Here is a 25275-nt window from a genome sequence, read left to right as displayed (position 1 = left end):
ACAAATTATTTAACAAATTGGTCATTAAAAATAATTCATTAGGTTAAAAAACGTTAATAAAAATGGCTTAAAAAGTACTTGTCATATCAAAATCACTTCACACATACTTTGCCTTAAATACAATGTTCATGAATAATGAGAATTCAAATTACAAAGTCATTGGTCCTCTCACATCCAGCTTATCATTTAAGGATCATACTTAAAGGGAAAAGTGCCCCATTTTTTGAACCAATCATACTTTAGTCTCAGGAACGGGAATCAACCCCCAAATGGCGCAAGAGTACAAGGAGGCTTTTCTTTCCTCCATGTGATTATTATTTTAAAAAATTTACTTCAAATTGCTTATAAAAGAGAAAGTTCCCTATGTTCTATAAAATAATAAACACAAGAACTATCTGGCAGTAAAAAAGCATTTACTCTAACAAATAGCACACTCTCATACTACCTTACAATCTTATCTCATACTTTCAGCTTAAATATTCATCCACTCTCAATTCTTAAAAACAATGCCAAGCATCTAGTAGACACCCCTTGACGATTCATTGTACTCACCCACACAGGCATACTTCCGATCAAAATGAAACATTACATGTCTGATTGGAGGAGCTCAATTGTTAAAATGGGGGTGTTTATGTTTTCAGTCTATGAGATTTGGGGTCACTCTGGCCCTACCCAGTTCTAGTAAATTTGATGCCTAGCCCTATACAGTGACAATATCACATCTGTATATTACATCTAAGCAACTGGGTAGGGTAAGAGTTGTGACCAGCTTATCAACACTGTAAAAATTTCAGAGGTCCATATAAAATGAATCAAATTCTGAACCAAAAACTGAATAGATTTAAAAATACCTGATGCCACTCTATGTTTGTATAAAATATAGATGAAGGCTTGGCATTACTCTTGATAATAAAATAATAAAAGGCTATTCAAATATTTCTATCTTAATGTCTGCCAGATTATCTGTAGAATCTGATTGTCTATTTTTCAGTTTGGAACGGAGATCAGAACGGGAGTGATTATAAGGGGAATAACTCCGTCTATGATTAGCACCAGAGAGTCTATCACGAGCATCAGTAATCTTAAACCTGGCATCTCGAGTATCACTGTTTACTTCTGGTCCTAGTCTAGATTCTATACCAGTTCTACCATCAGCTACTATAGTCAACCCACCAGTAGAGAGTCGAGATCTGAAAAAATAAACCGTATGACTAAATTGCACTTCAAATGTATGAGTAAAGTACAAGAATGGGAGCAAAGAGTCAAGAACATAAATATACGACAGAGAGCTCATTCTAATGCTAATCTCATATCTGATTCAATCAATACAATGTTTTGTCCTGTAAAATCTTTGATCATTGGTGGAAATTCTGCAACGTTTCACTTTGGTATGTACCTAATGCATTTGGTTTGAATCTTCCTCTTAGTGAGAAAAATTCTAATTGCTACAGCCAATGCTTTTGAAAGTTTGCTCATTGCTGGCCTTGCGTAAAACAGTTTTACGTTTGAATAGGCATGTCAGGAGAATAAGTGAAAAGAATATATTAAATTAGATTATAAGTAAAAACCGGTACCTTGATGAAACTTTTTGTGCGTCTTCTATATCATCAGCATACATTCTCATAGATCGTTTTTTTACTGGTGGACCTAATAACTGCTGTAATTCAGCCTCCATATCTAGATTATCTATATCATCTGTTGATGGTAGGGAAGCTGAAAGAAATGGTCATAGTGTAACAGACATCTTTCATATAGAGTTAACCCTTTCAACTCTAGCAGCTGCTGTACCAGCCATACATTATATGATATATATCCAAGCTGATGGTGAAGCTGCTGGAGAATCAGCTGTTATCATGTGACGCTACATCATACACTTTAATTCATATTACTTGGAATTCAGGGAATATGATGTCTTATTTTATTCTCAGTCAATGTTCAGGGTTGAGATCATTATATCACATTGCTGTCTGAGATTAGTGAGAAGGCCTTGAAATTGACCCATCACTTTAAAAAGTCTGGATACAACCTTAATATGAATCAGAGGGTCTAATTTGGTTTGTTGTCAACTTCTGTTATGTAACATGTGACAATAACATTAGTTGTAAAAACTGGCTCATGTAGTGCATACAAAATATCAAATGTAGCCTTACCTGTTTCTCTTGGTTTATTTTTCTCTGTAAATAATTCTTTAGGTTTATCAACAACTTCTACATCAGAATCAGATTCTTCATCAAAGCCTTTAGGTTTAGCATTCTTTACTTTTTCATATTCTTCATAGTGTTTTTTTGCTCGAATTTTTCTTTTTCTACAATAAAACAAATACAATATAGAAAATTCGTACAAAAATGTATTTTTCATTGAAATAATGAATCTATCCAAATGCCTATGTTTAAATTTGAGAATAGCAAGAGTTTTTTTCACATACCACCTAGATATAAGATGATCCTAAATAATTAAATATTAATATTTCTCACCTTGATCCACTAATTAACCCTTTCTGTCCTGGAATATATAAATGACAAATTAAGATTTCATATCACATGAAGTCATCATATAAAGGTAAATATGAAAGACAATAATAGACATTTAAATTCTAAAGCACATTTATTGTTTTATTCATTTTTTCTGAATTGAGTTCCCTGTTGATTTGAATTTGATTTTATGGGCATTTTTCTATATACAATCAAGCTAGATTTAGCAAATATTTCACATGAAAATTGTTGATCAACATTACAAAATCAGTAACCATTCATCCCATGAAAGCAGTGTGGGCTTCACTGGAAAAAACAAAATTTTACAATAGGAAAGAAATTATCCTACCTCCATAATTGGGATTACCATGTTTCATATAATATTTACTTTTCTGTTCAGCACCCAATACCTTCTTATCAGCTGGAATAATAATAATAATTAAATGGTTCAGTTTTCAGAACAAGAAAAACAGACATTATTCCAGTAAAATAATGTAAATTGGCCTGAATAATCCAATAGATTCAACCAAAGACCAGCTGATAAGCAGTATCTTTCAGAACCTAATTTGTTAAATCTATAAATGTGGTTATCTGTTTTTTTTTTTCAATTTGACATTATATTAACATCACAAAAATATAGACTTTATACCTTTAGTAGCATATCTGAGGAAAATAAAATCAGCCTTAGGAGTAGATTGACCGAGTCTCCATCTACCAGGTGGCCATATAATCTTTTTATCTCTGGTCTGGTCACGTCTCTTGTCCTTTTTTAACCTATGATTTTCTTTCTCTTCAGTTGTGTCCATGTCTGCATCTTTGTCCTCTTCCGTTTGCTTATCATCAGTCACTTCTTCAGTTTTCTTGTTTTCTACAGTGGTATGTTTGTCGTCAGCAGCTTTATTTGTCTTATCATCAGTATCATCATCTGAGTCAGCATTTAGATCTAATACATCATCAACAACCATGTCTTCCTCTAGTGATAATTTGTCTGTTGTCTGTGATTTGCTATTTTTATCTGATGTGGAAGTGCTATCTTCAGCTGTTTTGTCTACTACAATGATTGTCATCCAATATAATCATTGTAACAAATCAAATTTCCCCGCACTCCCAACCAAAAAATCTTAATATTTCTAATGAATGAAAATTCAACCATAACATTTTTGGAGAAATAGAATACTAGGGGCTATATATTATTTCTCCACTTCACAAAACAGTTTTAATCAAATGATTCTGCAGTTGATTTTTTATCATACATCTAATGTTAGTAGCAGTAGTATTCTAGATAAAGTCTCAAGATCTTAAGAACTACACCTACCTTCTTCAACAGAGGCCTTGGAGGTTTCTTTTGATACTTCATTTGAAACTGAAATAAACAGGTAATAATCTGCTCATGAAATATCTTAGTTCTTGAAATCAGATAGTCAGTCAAATTGTTAATAAAACCTAATGTAATAACTAGCTGAGAAAACACTCAACCGACAATCCTTAATTGGCTCAAGTTTGCATATGGCCTAAATTACCTTCAATAATAATTTTAAGCCTATGGTCATTTGGCTTACCTGGTGATTTGATTTGGTCTGTAGATCTATCAGGTTTTTCTATACCATTTACTGAATCATAATCTTTACTTAATGTTGATAGAGCTCTTGCAGCAGTCATAGGATCAAACCATACAACATTACCTGGTAAACAAACACAGTAGTTAGTATTCAAGTTTATACTTTTATATATTGCAAATGCAAATACTTTCTGGCCATGGAGAAATGCCAAAGTGCCTTGGACATTTTATTTTTATTATTTTATATCTAGTACACATGTATAAAAACTTGTTTGAAAGCTTAATATAACTTACATGAAGAATCATCTATCCATTCAATACGACCTGGTCCAAACTCACTAAAATACTGAAATATATCTTGTGTATTCATGTTATCTGTACCTCTCATGTGTATAGCTTCTAATCTAATACCTCTTTCACCTTTATCTATATCTTCTTGTTTTATACCTAGACTATAATATGCAATAAAATTATGACAAATAAGATCCGTAAGAATACAGTAAAGATAATGAATTTATGCTAAATATGAATTTTTCCTTTAAACAGGCTGTAAGAATTAATTAGTTCTTTTTATCATAGAAGCTCTAATCTGTAGATCAGAAGTTCCAATAAGATTTACATGAACTAGAACTGCCACTGCTCATATGAAACAGACATTAAACTTAAAGTACCTTTTCAGAAGAAATTTTCTATCAACCTCAGTTCTATTTTCAGATGGGGTAAGTCCAAATCTTTTCGCTCTTTCATCTCTTTTCTCTATGGCTTCCTGAAAAAGTTAAAATACATAGGAGATGCTCCATTTATAATGGCTTAAATTACAAACACAAGACACTGGGGCCATGGTTATAACTTTCTTGGTTTGGCTGTGATCAACTTTTCCTCTTCCTGACTGACTATTTAGTTAAAACATATTGATCCAAATGCATCTTGTCCATTTTATTTCTCTTCATTTAAATTCTTTACTTACCCTTGATGTTAAATCAATCCCTGTTACAAAGTTACCAGTTTTGTTTTCATAACGCTTTGAAAGCTGAAAGATAGAATTAAAAAAAAAATCAATAATGCAAACTATACACTGCATGAGATTGCTTCCACTTGAGAAAAGTGACCCTCCCCAGAGACAACACATCTTAGCTAGACAGTCATATAAATTGGTTCAATTTTATGACTGATTGAATTCACTGACACTCAGTGAGTGCAGTGCACACCTATCTGTATCATTAGGGCCAACGGCCTATCGTGTGAAAATCCTTCAATAAATGGTATGTATATATATATATGTATCCACCTCTGGATGCTTTTTAGACTGGTTGTCTTTTGTCAGTCCACTGATCCTGACATTGAATTCAACGCTCTCGGCATCACTTTGATCACTGTCACTGCCTGAAGAAGAATCGCTACTGCTGGAACCAGAACTACCGCTGTCACTACCACTACCCGATGAACTCGATCCAGAACCAACAGGACCCCTTTTCTTAATATTGTTCGATTGCACAATTATGTGTATATCTTTCTCATCTTCCATTTCATCTTCACTTTCGGCATCTTTAGTGTTATCAACACAAATTTTAAGATTTGGGAGTTTTTCTCTACCACGGGAAGCCATCTTTGTTCCAAAACTGCCATTCGCACGACCATTACGTATTTACTAAAATAGTCACAAAGTCTTGACTATTATCATAGGGAGGTAGACTTAAATCACAAATTGGCCAGTTTCATATACTTGAAATGAGCATGAAATATGCATAAGGGATCTAGAATAGTCAGCACTTAGCCACAGAAAAACTAGCAATGTTTTGTTAGTTTGGTACACTTAGCCTACTCTCAATTCCATGTAAGAACATTTTTAATGATCTCAATGTTCAACAGATCTATGGCACTGGGGTATAAGGATGCTGATTCCGATCCATTTAATTAAAAAGCTTATTATCATTATCCAACATTTATATTGATTTTGTTGGACAAGCCTTAAGAGCACTTGTTTCGGACGGATATATAGTGCACTTAGCCTATCGTACTGAATCGGGGCAAATCAATTCTGCTAATGTGATTGGTTAAAATAGATTTGTTTATACATGGCCGTCCCAAGTGGTAATATTAAATCGATACTGTAAATGGTAAAATTGCATTGTTTGGACGATGAGATTAGCACACTATTACTGATTAATTTAGCTAAAAATTTAATTCCTTTTTGTAAAGGTATGATTGGTCAAAGCGAATGTTTGCCTTAAAATGAGTAGGTGTAACCGGATTAGCTAAGGGGAAAAACGATATCAAAACTAACACTATGTTGACTAACAGAATATCAGTTCATATTTTTTAATAACAACCCTGTAATAATAATAATATACAATTAAATATAATACAATTATACAACTCAATATATCACAGTATTATGTATTATCAAGTAAAACTATATCTATGCTCATAAAATACTTATTTACACTTCTACACCAATCTACATCAAAAATACTTAAATAATACTATGAGTCTAATAAATATACTATATAAATTAAAAGGAAAACTAACCCAAAAATCAATGATGTAATCTTACCGATACTATTACACCATGGGGTTCCTAAACTTACACATATATCCGCAGTTCAATGTTTCAAATTTCACAATTGAAGACAAAAATGTCTTGTGTTTTAACACTTCACCTAATGTCTTTTAATACCAAATGTCCTCTAAATTTGTATTTTATTGTAGTTTGTTTCATTTTTCAGAATTCAAAGATTCGGAAGTAGGACTACTGGCTGTGGCAACAGAATTGTTCTTATCTTGAGGAGGATTCGAACCCACAGCACCTTATTTGATTAGTGTTAAGTCTGTTGGCATTAATCACTGCATAATGGAATGGTTTACAGACTTCTTTTGCCTTCATGTTTACGCTGATATTCTTCAAAGTACCAAGTCTTACATGTGGAAATATCCTAGAGCTGTGGTTCTTTTGCTTGTGTTATTGACCATTATATTTATCATCAAAGCTTCAGCAAGAAAATCACCACCAGGACCTTGGGGTTGGCCGTTTATTGGACACTTGAAATATTTTACAGGCAAATATTATATAACATTATTTAATTTGAATTCTAAATATGGATATGTGTATCAATTAAGACTGGGTAATCAAAACTTCATAATTGTGTCTTCTGTAGAATCTATATTAGAAGCCTTAATACAAAGTGGTCATGCGTACTGCGGTAGACAAGATCTACCAGCCTATAATATGCTGTATAAAGGAGATCGTCAAAGAGGTAAAGATTCATCCATGTTCTTTTCCTTTTTTTTTTTGGCATTAAAATAATTAGAATAATATTGAGTATGCTGCAGCATTGGTATTGTTTTGAGGCATTGTATGTTCAGATAAATGTAATGTACACAACCGGTATAAAGTTGATGTCGTCAAAACGTCCCCATTGTACACTGTAAAATAGTCTTGAAACCAGTTGAATAGATATGACAATCAAATCTCCATAGCTGATCTTGAAATTTTTGCAACCAATCACTTAGCAAAAAACATTCCAAATCATTGAGCTATCCCACTGTCTCTATGCGACTTTTGTTTTTACGCTACTAAGTTATGCTTGAATAGATTTTTCCCCTCAATTTTTACTGAATTATCTTTCAGGTGTACATACAGCAGATTTTAATGAAATGTACCGAATCAAAAGGAGTTTTATTGATGCTAGTTTAGATGGGTATTGTTCTAATGTTGAAACAATAGAAGATAAAATAACATCTGAAGTTTTGGAAGCTATGGATGGTTTCCTGGAAACGTCGGAATCGTTAGACCCGTTCCTAATACTAGAGACTAGTTGTCTGAATATTACCATGAAACTAGTGTTTGGGGAAAGATTGGATCCACAGAAGAAAGTCACCAATGATTTACTTGCTATTTTTCATGAGCGCTCTGCAATCAAAATGTTGAACCCTTCAGACTATATACCCTTATTGAAAGCTTTTAAAACAAATGATCATTTAGAATTTATTGGTGACATCACATCCAAACAGCTTCAAAATCAAAGTAAGATTATTAATCTACATAAAGATACTTACGATCCTTCTCATTTACGAGACATGGTGGATCATCTGTTACTATTTTTAGAATGTGGCCAAGATTTAGAAATGTTGACTAAGGATGATATAGAGTACTTGTTATTAGATTTAGTGAACTATGGATATGAAGCTATGTCTGTATTAGTTATGTGGTTGATAGGATATATGGCAGCCAATCCTGGTATACAGGATAAAGTACAGAATGAAATAGACAGTGTTGTAGGCCGTGATAGATTACCATCATTAAGAGATCATCCATTCTTGCCTTATACAACCGCTGTTATATTAGAAACTCAGAGAATAGTTACAGTGTTTCCATTTCTTATACCACATGTTCTTACAGAAAATAGAACATTAAAAGGTAAGAATCTACTAATAGAAATCTATTTCATTTCACATCTTTTATCCACCTAACGGAAATAAGGCTTACAAGTAACAAAAAGACTTTTAATACTGTAGATATGAAATTCAACAGTTTCAGAGCTTGTAGCGCATGATTAATCTGAATAAAATTTAGGATCAGATGTTTTATTTTTCATCTTTTTCTGTCATTCACATGACTCGCCATCTTTTTAATCTGATGGGGGTTTTGAGTTTTTTTTTTCGTTAGTTTAATATTTTTGAAGAATTGAATGCTTTGTGCTAAAAGATCTTAAAATTATTTTTTTTTCTTAATTGCAGGATATAATTTACCATCAGGATCAACTGTTTTGTTCAACATCTGGAGTCTACATCATGATACTAAGTACTGGAAAAATCCCATGAAATTTGATCCTCAAAGGTGATTAATTATTGTACCATTTTCAAATAATCTACCTTTAGATATTGTTTTAATTAATGATTGACAACAAAAGATTAAGCTTTTCCAAGATTTGCAATTGTGACTTTTCACATGTTGTATACTGACACTTGACAGTTGTCCTAATAAGAAGGGATATAACTCTATGTTATATTGTCTGGAAATTCGTTAGACCTCACAAATTAGTTCAGATATCATTATTTAGATAAATGATTGCCTCGATTGATACAAATTACATCTATTAATGAATGTATTACACATTTACATTAGTTAGGTTTTACTAAATGATTTACTACAGATATCATTTTATCCTAGATTGGTACATATTAGCTTCTATAAATAAAATTATATAATTAAGTTTAAGTTGAAGATTTATTTTTTTTTACTATTTCCAGATTTTTAAATGAAGATAATAGTTTAGAGATACCAGATTACTATATGCCTTATGGAGCTGGTCCTAGACAGTGTGCAGGAGAAAGTTTGGCAGAAATTGAACTATTTTTATTTTTCAGCACCATGATGCAACAACTGACTATTAAAGCAGACAAAACACCTTTTATTTTAGAATCTGAGTTTGATTTTCTCATCCGTCCTAAACCTTTTAAAGTTCATATCACAGAACGAGAATAAATGCTTACAGTGTGTATCAACATATCAAGGCCGTAGGGTAATGAAGGCAGATGCTGCCTTTTTTAAAACCACAATAAACTATTGAAGTGTCTTTTTTTTAATAAAATTCTGCATTGAAAATTTCAGTTAACATGTAAATTTGAAGATTCAGTTTTACTATGAATTTCTGACAAATGGATTTTTATTTTAAACCATGAAAGTGTTTGTTTTTGAAGACCTTGTCAGTCTTGTCAGAGCCTGAATGTAACAAGTATCCTTAAGCCATTGAATTCATTTTTCATCGAATAACCAAAGTTAATTACGATGTTGCATAATTATGTCAAACAATTTTTTACTTTTTAAGGTAGTGTAGACTTTAAATAATCTTTTTAACAACTTTTATAAACACATTCCTTGTGTCTTAAATCTGCATTCCTATATGTTGGTTTTTTTGTATTTTTCACCTTTTTTATGCTTTGGTGTGCACATTTTGAGATTTTTCTCAGCCAAGGAAAATGTTTGTGCATGTAAGGAAACCTTTTAAAACATTACAACAAAAGCCTTTCACTTTATTTTTTTAAGAAGTTTAATAATATCACAAAGAAATTTTGGCTTGTAGTGCAATTACACTAAGAATTTAATGAGAATCAAGGAGATATATGTGCAATTCATTTCTGCTCCAAAGCACTTAAAACTAATGTTTTGCATGATCCTCAGATGTGCAGAAATAGTTTTGCTCCAGTAAATATCACAGAGTGAGAACCACAGTAAAGTCATGTGCAATCTTTTATACATGTTGTTATTTTAAATTGTTATATTATATATATCATTTACATGTTTTGTTTATTTACAATAAATTCATTCCATAAATTCTTATGGGCTGGCTTCGAGGGTTCTTAGTTGGTTTATCAGGTGCCAGACAAGTGAAGGTCTGAATCTTTGTAAGAATAATTTCAGGCCTGAAAACTATTGTTTACAGAAGTTGGCATCTCAATTCTCAAACCATTATAACTGTATGTAATGGTGTTACTTTTGTTATATCTAAAACTAATCCAGTTTAAATATAATTTTAATGGTCTGAAAGTAATGCTATGATATTACACATGGTGTTCAGTTAAGAGAAAAATATTAGACAATTTTAGCTAGCGCAATTAAGGTAATGAAAAGAAATTCTTAATTCTAATCTAAAGTTTGTCTTTGATTCTTTGCAATGTATCAGGTGACAGTGGGCCACATAGCTTGATATTCATACCAGTACACCATCATCTTGCTGTGAGCTTTATAGACAAGCATAGATAGGACACATCATGGTCAGATTCAAAATTTGATATTTCATGTAGTTAAAGTAACACACTATAAGTCGATACTGTAGAGATTGCTCAGTTTTAGTGGATGTAGATAAATGTCTTTGCTCAACAGTACTCAATACCTTAATAGAAAATATACCTGCAGATGACCAGATGAAATTTAAAGTTAACTATAAAATTATAAGAAAATGAGCAGGAAATGCAGATAAAATACTGAGTTCAATAGGTTTATCATTGCAGACTATATTATAATCATAACAATAGAAGTCTAGTCTGTATAGATAGATGCTATTACTATTTTTCTACCCAAAATATTAAAAACAAAGATTTTAAATGAGCAGGATAATATCCAGAAGTTGAATAAAATATTTGGTACACATATTCTTGGTTTATCATTTCATACTATTATAATCTCTATAAATAAATGATTCACAACATATCTTATTATATATATACATTCACTAACTAATGCTACGACACATACACAATGATGATGAAGAAATTCCATTTTGTGATTTCAAGGTAGGTCAAAATTAAATATTATTCCAACATAAATACAAAAAGACTTATCACTAAAAGGTATACATAGGCTTAAAGGAATATTATCTCTTAGAATAGACATTAACTTTTAAGTCTCAAACTTGGTCAATAAGTGTATATAATCAACAGTTGGACTTACTAAGTGCTATAACTAAAGAAAAGAATACCTAGCCATTAAACTAAATAATTATTGAAATAATGGATTTATTGGACTATAGAGGGTTTCTGTCATATAGTTTTGACAACTTGTAAGTCCACTGATGAACAAACACTCATTTTGGCCTAGTTTTAAAATTTCATTTTATTGATCATCCTAAGAGGAAGTATACCTTTAATAAAACCTCTTGTTGACCTTGGCCCATGCTAAAGATATGAATAGGTATACAAATTATTGAAATTTTAAAATAAAATTCAACAAAAGAAAGATAATTGTGCATCTAATTTTTAGGTTAATCATCCTGCCCTCTTTAGCTCTTATATGAATATCTCTGAACATCTTGAAACATATTGAGAATAAAAAGACATAACTTACAATATATTTTTGATCTTAATAACAATCTGCTTTTCAAAGGCAGTTACAAAACAAAATATGATAAAATATTAAAACTATATACAAATATACAAACTTCTCTTATATACATACAAATGCCATGTTGAAGATTGCTTTAATTCTGTTATGAACAAGCCAAACAAAAATTCTTAAAAAACTATGTACCTGTATAATAAAATCATCTATCAATGCTTAATGCCATTCAAATATCAAGCGATTAAAATGCATAAAACTGGAAAATTTGTCCATGAACTTAAAGGATTCAGCAATTACAAAAATTTCTCTAATACATTATAAAGCCAACATTCACAATAATAAAAAAAATAGTTTTTATGGAACAAAATCCAGATCTTTTCAATATAAGCAATATACAAAGTTTCGTAAAAATGTGTCCAACGCTTAATTAAGAGCAATGACACAAAAAAATTAACATTATTCTATTCCACAAATCAATTGCTTGTGGATTGCAAATTTAATCATCAACCAAAATTTTGTCCTTTGATCCACTTTTAATAACTTGTTGACTATTCACTTATTTTTGTCAATTCCATAATTATATTATTCAAGCAAGCTTACAATAAAAAGTAATGTTGCTGAATTGATCAGGTAGTAAGAATACCAAGATAAACAGAACTATATAGTAGGAGTATCTGGAGGGGAGATTGAAGTATCAGAATTTTGACGTTTAGTTGGACTAGTTAGTTCTTCTGTACTTTCTAATGGTCGCTTCTTACCAGGCTGCAATAAAACGATAACTTCTTTAATGAACATATTATGGTTGGATATCTAATAACTTGACTCAATATTTAATGAACTTAACCTTTTTTCCTAAGAAGCTTGATAAAATAGGAAACACTATAATCTGATTGATCAAAAAAATATGAATTTTAAATCAATATAAGAGATGAAGAGAATTATCAATTTTACTTTTTGAATGCTAACTTTTCCCTTACATTTCCCTGTTTTTTGGAGGCAGCCTTCATATCTATATTAATTTCTAGCTTTAATTCAGCTATTTTTTCTGAACAATAAAATTCATTTGTAAGTAATGTGTACAATAACCACTGTAATAAATGCAGTCATGATAATTAAACTATGAACATGTTACAAACATTGTTGTGCAATTTAAATGAAGTGCTTTTAAATATTAACAGTTTATATGAATTCTGTGTTCATAAATACATCCTAATTATTCATTAATAATGAATTAAACATTGGTAATTAAAGTTAATAGATAACATATGTTCAAAAGCTGTTTCACCTTTTTTGGAGACTTGGAAGGTGACTTTGTATTCTAAAGTAACAACATAGCATAAACTATTATATTATGGCCAGTGCAATGGGCAGAGAGAGGGGACACCTTCCATATATAACTGAATCAGGATACTGACTTTGACTTATGGGTTGTCATATGGATAGGTTAATATCCCTTTCCTCTTGTGATTCACATAATAATGGAGCAAAAATAGATGTGCACATCCATGACTGATTTAAAACATAAACACAACCAGTCTTCTTTATTTTAAGGTGTATATTCTATTCATAATACCTAAATATATAATTGACTGTTTGCATTCATATTTTAAAACAGACTCATATGAACACAAATATTTTTGACTTACTACAAATGGAATTAAAAACGGTCAAATGATTGGTGGAAGAATATACTTACAACTAATATAGGTGGCACCATACCATCAGCTTGTGGGTACATTAACTTATTAGCTTTAGTCTTCATTTCATCATCCTGGAATGATAATTGTTACACGTACACTTAAAATAGGTACAATAGATCCAATGCTTTCCATTGAGGTGAACTTTTGGGTGATGGACCAGACAATAAAAGAGTTAAAATATAACAGTTCTTCGAATTGCCCAAGTTATCAATCTCAAATTGGTATGTTCAAAACCTATAAGAAAGTCACTGAAGTGTAGTAACTAATGTAAAACCATTACATCAAAATTTGAAAAATAACTTACCTTAAACCAAGGATGTTGAATGGCATCATTTATTGTTATTCTTTTCTTTGGATCAGTTGTCATTAATTTCTTTATCAGATCAATAGCTGAAAATAACAATGTTTATATTGTCTTTAAAAGCTTTAAGCTGAAAGTTCAAATCCTTTATCAGGGTCAAATTTTTACATAGAATCTTACATTTATTTCAGAAGGCATTCCATTATATTGAATTCAAAGAACTGATTCAAGCTAATATCTCAATACAAAGTTTAGAATGAACACATTCTTTCCTGTGAAGCCTGACACACATTGATATTTTTCAACTGGGCCAGTATGACCTCAAGACCCTTGCTTCAAACATCAAAGAGCTATAGATTTGAAAGTATTCACCATAATCAATTGAGATATTTCAAAAGTTTATACCTTGTTCTGAAATATTATCCCAGTATTTCTTAGGGAAATCATAATGGCCACCCATGATCTGTTTAGGTAAATCCATGTCTTTACGTTCATCAGAGAATGGTGGGTAGCCAGATAATCTGAAATAAAGAAATGACACTAAATTTCATAGGATTTTAATGTCACTATTTGAGGATAAATCATTCATAATTAACATTTTTAATTAACTCCATACTTTGTGACCTACCGTAGGCCAGTGCTTTTGTGAGACTCATCTCCATGGCAACCATATACACTGATAAAAGAAATGGATTCAACATTCTGATATTAATCCTGAGAACTTACAATATGAATAGAATAACACCTAAACTCCAGTTATCAATGGCTTTAGTATAGGTACCACTGCCAGCAGTGACTAATATTTCTGGTGCCAGATAGGTTGGTGTTCCACAGAATGTCTTCATTAATGATCCACCATCAACAAATTTAGATAATCCAAAATCTGTCACCTGATGAAGAAAATAATAGTTGTGATAACTTATCTCATATGTCTTTAAGGGGTTTTCCTAACTTTTAAACGTTTTATGATGTATATGCCTTAGGTTTCATAAGCAATTCTTACGATCACATTTTTTTCCCTGAATCTTTGCAAATAAATGGGGAGGTAAAGAGTGCAAACTAACCTTAACTAAAGTTTCATTATTTTCACCACATAGCAAAATATTCTCAGGCTGGAAAAAACACAAATACATAGTACATTGTAGTCAGTTTCAAATATATTCTATACTGATCATGTAAAGCATGCTTTTCTTTATACTATCAGGTGTCAGTGTAACTTTCTTTAAAGAATATTATGAATAACAAAGTATGGCCAACTCAAACTAGTTTGCACCTGGGTGTTTAAATAACTTTGCTCGAGTCTACAAATATAGAATATTCTTTTATATTCTGCATATTTCAGAAAAAGATAGTCTTACCTTCAAGTCTCTGTGAGTTATATTTTGATCATGTAAATACTGTAAAATAAAGTTTAAAATAATGATGATCATGTTCATAATATACCATCTAGCAATTCTCAGCAATTTGAGATAATTCTCATACTTACTCATGCATTTCATGCTGACTTGTGACAATTTAAAATCCAATTGTAAATTTAAGTATCATTTTGAATAAAAAAAAATTTTAACAAAATTTCGTTTTTATTGGTTTGTTCATTATTGCCTCTGATGTTTAAGTTTAGGCTTACCTTAATAGCTGATACCATTTGATAGAATAATAATTTAGCTACAGGTTCACTGAATTGATTGACACTGACAACTCTATCAAATAATTCACCACCATCAACACTACAAACATTAACAAACAACAATTTAATAATATATCATTTAATTACTACTTTTATTATACTCAATTTGAGATCAAACCCTTATCACCTTATAAAATATAGATTGTTGTTTTCATATATAAACTAGTGTCCAAAAGAAACGATACCACCTGTTTGCAACGACATAAAAGAAAAACTAAACAATGCAGAAGTTTAGGATTGGTGTTATGCTTTTGAGAAATCCTTTCACAACATCTGTACAAAAATTTCATTTCAATAAAATCTGTACAACCAATATGACAAGCCTTTAAAGATGGGTGGGGTCGAAAAAAGAACATTTCGTTAGAGCACTGATCACAGAAACAACGGGAAATGTCACACCACACGTCACAAAGTCAAGCCAGTAGCGGGTATGTCCACCGTGAGCATCAATACATGCCAGAACACGCCTACGGACTGATGCCGTCAAACGTCTGATGTCGTTGGGAGTGATTTGTTCCCATTCCTCGAGGAGACATCGTTCCAAGTCCTGGACGTTGACTGGAGGCACACGGCGACGTAGGATTTGCCGATCGAGGTGGTCCCATAAGTGCTCGATGGGATTCATGTCCGATGAACATGCGGGCCATGGCAAAACCTGTACGTTGGCAAGGAAGTTCTGTGTCAATCTTGCTGTGTGTGGCCTTGCATTGTCATGTTGGAAAGGAGTCCACGAGGCTGTTGCTGAATAAAGGGCACCACAACAGGCCGTAGGATGTCATCAATATAACGCTGTGCATTCAGGTTTCCACGAATTACGACAAGCCTCGTTTTGACGTCACCACATATGCCACCCCAAACCATTAACCCTCCACCTCCAAACGACCGGACCTGTTGGATATAGTTAGACGCCAAACATTCACCAAATCGTCGGTATACAAGCTGCCGTCCATCGTTTTTGAAGATGAGGAATCTTCTCTCATCAGAGAACATAACACGTGCCCTGTCCCGCCGTTGCCAACGTCGAACTCGCCTCGTCCAGATCAGTCTGTTGTTCCGGTGTCGAGGCGTCAGGAGCGGTCCGCGGTAGGGATGACGTGGCCGGATACCATACTGCCGTAGTCTCCTGTAGACGGTCTGTCGACTGATCCTGTGTCCCAGTGCTGTAGCCGCCGTGGACGTCGCTGTTACGGTGCGGTTCCTCAGGTGTAATACCCGGATGTATCGATCTTCACGGGGCGTGGTTACTCGTGGTCTTCCACTCCTGGGCCTGTCTGACGTCTGACCTGTCTGACGTAACCGCTGCATCAACCTGGTGATAGTGATGCGTGCGCAGCCCAACCTTCTGGCGACGTCAACGTGTGTCGCTCCTTGTTGGACCATTCCAACGGCTCTCTCTCTCTCTCTCGATGGCTGTCAAATGTGGCATATCTTGTGTTCTTTTTGTTGCTGTGATATCAACGTGTCTGATCAGCCGTTTTATACAGTTTTTATGCACGTGCAGAACATGCTAGACAGGGAAATGTCACTTTCACGAAATTTACATTTTTTCCCGGAAGTGATCACATGTTCCCGGTATTTTTATCGACTATGCTGTGTTTGGGATGTGCAATACGAATTGGCATGTTTTCATATTAGACAATTCACTTAGTAAAAAACAATTTTGAAAATAAGTTGGTATCGTTTCTTTTGGACACTAGTTTAGTAATCAATATGTTATGAACAAATTTGACTTTTAGGTTAGAATAGTTTTTAAATTTTTTTAACTTTTTTCTAAGTTTATGAATCAACATATTATTAAGAAAGACAGTAACAAGAAAGTAACTTACAGTTCTAAGACGATATATAAAACATCTTTAGTATCAATAACCTCTTCTATTTTAATAATACACGGCTACAAATAGAAAATATCATAAATAAATTATATGCCAAGATCTGTATCTAATGCCAAATGACTAACTAGGCTGGTAGAAAAAATACCTTCAAGAGTGTAGGTTATCATTCTTGTAATTAGTGCATGCTTCATCCTATATCTTGTTTTTAAGCAAAGAACGAAAGTGAAAGATACTTACATGTTTTAAAGCCTTTAAGATTTTAACTTCTCCCATAACTTGTGAGGCCATACTCTAAATTATAAAAAACATGAAATAAAAAAACATTTTTTTATTACTTTTCATAAATTGAAGCATTGTTGTTTAAACATTGAACACATTGCTCTATGATTCATGCATTTAATGAAGACAAAATATAAACCAAAGAATTCCATACTTACAATAGGTGTGTTTCCTCCAACAGAAAATTTCTTCTTTGAGACAATTTTACATGCAAACTTTTCACAGGAGCCTTTAGCAAAAGCTAATCTTACTTCGCCACATGCACCCCTATACAATAAAGTCATATTTACTAAGTTACATGAATCTTAAAGGCTTTCACTCTGAACCTGAAAGGAAATGGAGTTTTAAGCCCAACTCAAATCTTTAATTAAAATAAACTGCATCCACAGTGCTACAGGTGATGAAACAATTTAGTCTTCCTCCCTAAGCAACAAGCATCAGAAATATATCAGTTCTTCAATCAAATGGTCATTAAAATTATAGCATACCTTCCTAAAACTCTGGTTAATGTATATTTTTCTGTTAGCTCTTCTGGTAAATCTTTATTTTCATTACTATATAGATCCATAAATACATAGGCTAAAATGTAGAAATATTTGATAAAAAACACATACATTGGGTAAAAAAAAACACAGTCAAAAATACAAATACATGGGCAAAAACATCAACATAGGCTTCAGAAATTAAATACACAGCTCTAAATGTAGATTTAGAATGCAAAGATTAGAATATCAGTATGAAAAGGCAAGTACAAGAATAAAATATTTTCACTGTGAAAATAGGTCGATACAGAAATATTAAAAAGGCAAATATATAAATAAATGGATTACGGTACAATTAAAAATAAAATTTATAACATATTAACTCTGACATTCAAGATGGTCTCATACCTTTATTTTTTTTCATTGCCAGTGCTATTTCATCGTTATTGCTAAGAACTTGTTTATTTCCCTTGCCAACTTTCTCGCCATTAACAAACGTACCATTACTACTAGTATCCTCAATAAATACATGTACACCTGATGTTGTTGTTTGCTGCAAACAAATCAGTTGATCAGTATTCAAATTCAGTACATGAATATACAAAAGTTAAATTAATATCTGACTGAAGTATGTGTCTGAAATTGTTTTCGTTTTGTTTTAAACATGTGACATTCAGCCAAATTAATTGCAAAACTACTAGAACACGATCAATTCAATTACATAGGTTCCTAAAAAGCCCATAGAGTAATATACAATGTACTTAAAAATTGATGTGTGTATAGATCAGTACTTACCCTGACAAGTTTAAAGTGAACTTTACTATAAGCCTGAAAACACTGGTTTTTCTTGGATGAGTTGCCATTAAATGGTATATCACAGTTTTCACCTCTTCCAAATGTATACTCATCTTTTTCTAGATCTATAAGAATAACAAATAATATTTTTTGTTGAAAAATCCATCCCATGAATAAGTGACATGTTATCTCATGCTAATTAAGATCTACTAACACTTGACTTTCTATTACAATTCTATTATTGTTGACAACTATTAAACTCATCCCATTGTAAATTTTTTAGGTTCTCTGACCTGTGTGACAGGGGGTTGAAATATTGAAAGTACTACAACTTATGTTGTTGGTAACAACCACACAGTTAAAGTACTATTACACAAATAGATTGGGCTGTTCTTATCTAATAAGACTCTAGGCTAGGTGAGAAGTGTTGCTATTGCACATTGAGGTTTATTTGGTTTCAGGTTTTGGAATAGGCAATGAAATAAATCTAGTTCCTAAGTTATTGTAAATCAAATGTTACATTAGCTACTAGTACTATATAGTACATGGCATAACTGTACTATGTAATTGTAATTATTACGAAATCTTGAAAACTATTTCGAAAACTATGACTATAGTCTTGCAGTATTTAATTTTTGCTGACTAAGGATTATCATTTGTTAGTATGTAAATCCATATTGTTATTTAGTATCTATTACATAGATAGCATTCAGTTGTCAATCTTATCTAAACCTACTTTAAGTATTACTAATAAGCTGCCTATTGTTTATCACCCCCAGAAAAGGTTAAAGTTATTATCAAACTAAGCAAACAAATATATATAAAAGAGTGAGATACCGTGAAAATATTAAAATCTTCTGTTAAAAGGCATTAAACTGGCTTACAAAAGTCTCTCAGAATGCAGGAGAACATTTATGTAATAAACAAAATTTGTTGGGGGGCTCATCCAGTTCGGCCACTGTAAAACACATCATTCTGTGACAGAAAAAAATATGTGAAATAACTGTTCTTATCCACAGCATTGAATATTCAGCTAATGAATACTAAAATAACAAAGATATGAATCAGAATGTACACGAATGGAATGCCGCAGTTTGACACCTATGTCCTTCCATAAATTAAGATGATTTTTTCCCCTACTATTTTTGGGTTGGTTTACTGGCAATCGAATCGTGACGATTTTTTTTATTTAACAGCTCAGTTAGAAAATTGACAGGTATTATCAATCATTTGCTGTGTACTTCACTTCAAGGTTAAGGTTGAACGTCAACTGAAAACTATCTCAAACAATTTTGTCATGTGGTCGATCTGCCTTGAGGGCGGTTTTGTAGTTTCCGGTCACGTGTTAATTTTCCCCAACTTTCCAACTTTCAATTTCGTTGCATTCTTGGAGCAAGAAAGATTTTGAAGTTTTCAAGATGGAAAACTTGTACGCTGTAAGTGACAATGACTGAGAAATGATGTCCCACGTTTGTAATGTCTTTGATAAACTTTGTGGTCATGAGAGAGACATTGATGTCGATGTTGTGGTTCTATTCCTACCAAGCCCCTTCCCAATTCTCCCCCAATGTATTCCCATGGCATATTATATTGCCCCTGCCCTTTCTCATATATCCCTTTTCCCATATTTCCCTTTCCCACATAGCCCCTTTCCACTTTTCCTATATAGGCACCAACAAGTGTAAGATTTGCATCGAGAAATAATGTTATTCCTTTAGTTCAAAGTGATAAGTGATAAATAAGATGAGCTTCATATTAAAACTAGATGATGAGAATCATATAGAGGAATGATAGATCTAAATGGACATGCTTATTGAAGGATCAAAAGCTAAAACTAAAAGTGATTATTGCATGAAAATTTAGCAAAGCCATGTTTGAAATTTGTTTTCACTTGACTTTTTGACAATTTCAATATTATTGGTAGGAATATTGTTTGTTGGCATTTGTGAATGAATATGAGCTCATTACTTATGATTTACATATTACATTCAGGATGATGAACCAAGTGCAACATTAACACACGGAATTGACTTAAATGATTTACGAGATCCACAGAATAATGGTGTAGAGTTTGAGGTTAAAGATGAATCTAAGGAAAAAGGTAAAAAAAAGAAAATAGTTGTCATTACTGGTGTTCAGTTTATCAATGAACTTAACTTTAATGTAGGAATTATTAATTATTGTATTATTCATTCCTATTGAAGTAAATACTGAGTATATTGTGTTCAAGATATTTGTTAACTTGAATAACTTTAAGTTTTGAGTATTGGTGACACTATTAGCTCATCAATTTGTACCATTCCAATTTTCAGTCAGATTCCTGTAATTGTTGAATTTCTACTAAAACTAAGTGTCTAACAACATTGTCACAAGAACCCTGAGATATTATTATCAGCTTTTGCTATAGTGATGTCATAAAATTCTTAGTTTTAGTGGAATTGCAAGAGCCATAGAATTGAATCAGTATTAAACTAGAAAATATTTGATTATTCTAGAGGATGATACAGATATTTATCAAGCGTTTGATACAGATGATATCTTTAAGAATATGTATCAAGATGATTATATCAATGAAGATAATATGTTGGAAGCGTTTGATATTGAACGATCCAGGATGCAAGATATCAGTGATGATGAGGGAGTGATGAAAACTGTTTTAAAACCAGGAGCTGGTAATGTTGTACCTGCACAGTCACTTGTTAGAAGTAAGAAAATTAATTTTTTTCAGTCTTACTTCTGAAATATTCCATTGATGATTTCAATACTCATTTATTACTCAGACTTTGTCCTTTACATAACTGATCCTTTACATTAGATCATTCACTTGATTACATCAAATGAATGGTGATTGTGGGTTTTAATCTCGATCTGCACGTAAAAAGTCTTGTAAGCTTGATTAAATCAAGGCCAAGATGTAAATCCAGGAAAGATCAGTGCTAATAGATTTGGCCAAAGACTAACTGATAAGAAGGATCCAAGGATCTTCAGTTGTTATCCTTGTAGAAATTGCTGATTATGAAAGATTTCTGACATTAGAATGAAAGTTTTCTCTATGATGTTTGTTTTTCTATTTACAGTACACTATAATCTATATTTAGAAGGTAGTGATGAACCATTTGATTCTAGTCGACTACGAGGTGAAATTTGTAAATTTAGACTGGGTCAAGGTAATGCTAACATTTTTCAAACAGAATTCTTAGGTTGGACACTCTAGACAAAATGTTGTGCATCTGAACATTGTTTGTGAGGAATTTTGATTATATATAATTTCATAGTCTTAAAATTTCTTTCTACCATAAAGTGAAAAATAAATTGGGACCCAAAAATGATGGATTTGGATTGTTCAGATTGACTTTATACTCAGATGTTGAGATTCGCAGAGTACTGAATATAAAAAGTCAATAAATTGTAATTGAAAATTGTTGACATAATACTGTCCCTGAAGAAGAATATCAAATGTGATATGTTAGTTTCAGTTTATTAAACAGTGTGATTTGGTTTGAAAACTAAAGTTCAAAAATTTCCAATGTTTCAGGTGCTGTGATTATTGGATTAGAAATAGCTGTTTCTTCTATGAAGAAAGGAGAGAAATCACGCTATTTGTTCACCCCGGAATATGCCTATGGTAGAATGGGTTGTGGTGAAAGAATCCCTGGCAATTCTACAGGTAAAATTCTTAATTTAACAAACCAATGTTTTATAATAGAAGGAGGTTAAAAGTATTCAAAAGGGATTTCCCTTCTATGTATGTGTGTCAGAACCAGGCATGGTAGGAACACTGCCCTTATGGAGTTGTGGAATAGTTATACTCAGGGAAGAAAATTTCTGATTCTATGGAAAGTGCTTGCGAGTGTCAGCTTTGAATTCTATATTGCTAGGCTTTGAAAATATATTCAAAGGAACTGTGTGAAAATCAAAAATATTTGTTTTTATGTAAATTACTTCATACAACTTAAGCTAAAATCAGTATTATAATATTTCAGTATTAGCTGAAGTTGAATTATTAAGTTTTATAGAACAAGAAGGTGTTGATGATTTCTACAACATGACAGAGGTTTGTAATTTGTTGAGAAATTGCCTTCAAGTGTTGTCCAAATCAGTTCTCATGCTAAACAATGAAGCGCTATAAAGATTCCTAGGTTTATGGCTGTCCCGCTTAAATTCTATTCAGAGTGCCATGTGGGACCATTTTTACCCCCTGTTATTCGTAATTTGAATGGAATTGTATGTAATGTTTCCATCAAGGGTAGTCTTTTAGATAAATGTGACTTAATAAATGTTATTTGTAGACTGAGAGGAAAGCTGTTAAACTTGATCAAGTTATGAAAGTTTGTAAGGCACATAAAAATGTAAGTACATACAATTATAATTATATTATAACTAACTTAACTTAATGAGACCTTTATTCTTGTTCAATTTGACATTTAGTCCTACCCCATGGCATACTAGAATGTGATATTTTTATTGGTCTATCTTCTTAAGATTGTTAAGACTTTCATAGCAGTTTATTATAAAATGAATGTTCGTATTTCAGGATGGTAAAGATCTTTTTCAAAATAAACAATATCAAAAGTCATTTACTAGATATAAAAAAGTAGGTGTAGATTTTCAAATATATTATTCACGTCTGTTGTGGTTGTGTTCGTATTTACATAGCAAAATAAATATGGCTATAAGCAAGTATGTTGATTGTTAATTGGCCAATCTGAAAGCATGTGTAATTAATATTTATTACCTCAATCTTAGTAAACAAGAGTTAGCTGTTGAATGGAAACATGGTAGAAATATGTAATAGTTTCATCTATGTTCAAAAGACATTGAGCCAGGTGTGAAGAAACAGTAATTGAATTGTAAGCATGGTTCTGTTTTTGCAGGCATCAGATTTACTAGAAATGTATAATTTAAAGAATGAACAAGAAGAAGAGGAACAGCAGAAGATGTTAAAGAAATTATATTTAAATATGTCATTATGTTGTCTGAATCTATGTCATAGTGGTCGTGCTATTCTGTATTGTAAAAGAGTGTTAGAAATAGAATTTAATAATTGTAAAGCATTGTTTAGATATGGTAAGGTAAGTGGTTATCATCTGTCCTTGGCTCAGCTCAGTTTTGTAGTGTTTCCTCAACACACATCAATTTTCCATAGAAGCCCAAAGGCTTTCCTGAAGAATAAGAAGTTTGTTTTGGCACAAGTTGCATGTTTTCTCCATTCACTTTTCCACAAACTATCTTTGGGCATATTTTTGAACAAATTTGGCCAATGCTCTAAATGATCGCTCATCAAAGATTTAAGCTTCTTGAGTGCGTGTTATATCGATGAGAAATTATTTTTGGAAAAACTGGTTATTGCTTCATGTTAAACTGCTCTCATTGGTGAATCAAGTGTTTGATTCTGGACCTAGATTATACATTATTTTAGTGTGTTATTTTCTTTCAGGCATTGAGACAGTTACAAGAGTTTGAACGTTCCAGAGCTTACTATAAAGAAGCACAGAAACTAGAACCCCATAATAAAGAAATCAGTCAGGCACTTGTTGAATTAGAGAAGTGAGTTTTCCATACCAGAATTTGTTGACAATAAAAGAAACTTGATTCTGAGCTCTATTCTAACTCATTGACATGAATATCAAACTTCAATGAAAATTTCTTGTAAGAGACTAAGAGGACATAAACCATTTATATTGTACGGTCAGAGAGCAAGTTATAATAATTATAATTATTATAATTTTATTTTAGTATTGTAAAAAAGACAAAGATAGTAGAAGAGAGTTTTTGTAGACGTATGTTTAATACATCAATATCAGAAAATAAAACATCACAAGGTAAATGAATCTTGATGCATCAACTTTGATACATTCATTTCCACTACTTAAAAATTTTAACTAGAGTGATAGATTTGTTGACAAGCATCCTTGAATTAAAAAATCGCTCGACATTCAAGTTAATATATGCCCACTGGGAGCTTTGATTTTAAACAAAAATATTTAGCAGTACAGTAACAATCACCAGTATGAAATATTCAACCTTCAGTCATACACTTCTTTTGAAGTTTTGAGGCGATACTGTATAATATTACCAAGTTTCGTCAAAATCTGTCAAGAATAGTGCCTTCTGGAGTGTTTACGAGCAATTGTGGATGGACAGACGGACATGGGTGACAACAATATACAATATTTCATGTGGATGTATAAAAAAACAAGTACTATAACAATCTGAAGCTTAAAGTTAAACTTGTAATCAAAAAAAGAGTTTGTCAATACTTTGGTGACAGCAAATTAACCATTCACATGATGTTATCAATCCTATATAAAGAGGTTTTTCATTATAAAAAGT

The 25275-nt window shown here is 32.1% G+C and overlaps 4 protein-coding genes across 4 annotated transcripts; 2 read left to right on the top strand and 2 right to left on the bottom strand.

Moving 5' to 3' along the window:
* Window positions 1–3208: 3208 nt before the first annotated feature.
* LOTGIDRAFT_86543 (hypothetical protein) lies at window positions 3209–5056 on the bottom strand (the record flags this gene model as incomplete). The annotated part of the gene is made up of 5 exons (XM_009053595.1): window positions 3209–3292; window positions 4083–4153; window positions 4324–4442; window positions 4692–4795; window positions 4997–5056. Coding segments are annotated over 5 exons (438 nt in total), but the record flags the coding sequence as incomplete, so codon positions are not given.
* A 1971-nt stretch (window positions 5057–7027) lies between these two features.
* On the top strand, window positions 7028–9415 carry LOTGIDRAFT_64009 (hypothetical protein; the record flags this gene model as incomplete). Its single annotated transcript, XM_009053583.1, has 4 exons — window positions 7028–7283; window positions 7658–8446; window positions 8767–8866; window positions 9280–9415. Coding segments are annotated over 4 exons (1281 nt in total), but the record flags the coding sequence as incomplete, so codon positions are not given.
* Window positions 9416–11923: 2508 nt separating this feature from the next.
* LOTGIDRAFT_231530 (hypothetical protein) lies at window positions 11924–19113 on the bottom strand (the record flags this gene model as incomplete). Its single annotated transcript, XM_009053688.1, has 15 exons — window positions 11924–12628; window positions 12844–12954; window positions 13563–13637; window positions 13871–13956; window positions 14273–14388; window positions 14594–14757; window positions 14932–14979; window positions 15226–15264; window positions 15495–15594; window positions 17381–17445; window positions 17624–17677; window positions 17824–17932; window positions 18154–18244; window positions 18556–18700; window positions 18943–19113. The coding sequence occupies 15 exons, from the start codon at window positions 19111–19113 to the stop codon at window positions 12524–12526; spliced, it is 1479 nt and encodes a 492-aa protein (XP_009051936.1). The 3' UTR covers window positions 11924–12523.
* A 2410-nt stretch (window positions 19114–21523) lies between these two features.
* Window positions 21524–24493, top strand: LOTGIDRAFT_114969 (hypothetical protein; the record flags this gene model as incomplete). The annotated part of the gene is made up of 8 exons (XM_009053687.1): window positions 21524–21647; window positions 22020–22109; window positions 22478–22609; window positions 22926–22996; window positions 23232–23291; window positions 23477–23540; window positions 23824–24014; window positions 24380–24493. 8 exons carry the CDS (start codon window positions 21524–21526, stop codon window positions 24491–24493), a joined length of 846 nt encoding a protein of 281 aa, XP_009051935.1.
* Window positions 24494–25275: the final 782 nt, after the last annotated feature.

Source organism: Lottia gigantea (assembly GCF_000327385.1).
Source record: "Lottia gigantea unplaced genomic scaffold LOTGIsca_20, whole genome shotgun sequence".
Lineage (NCBI taxonomy): Eukaryota > Metazoa > Mollusca > Gastropoda > Lottiidae > Lottia > Lottia gigantea.
Note: the sequence above shows the minus strand (reverse complement) of the source record. Positions and strands in the feature narration are given on the sequence as shown.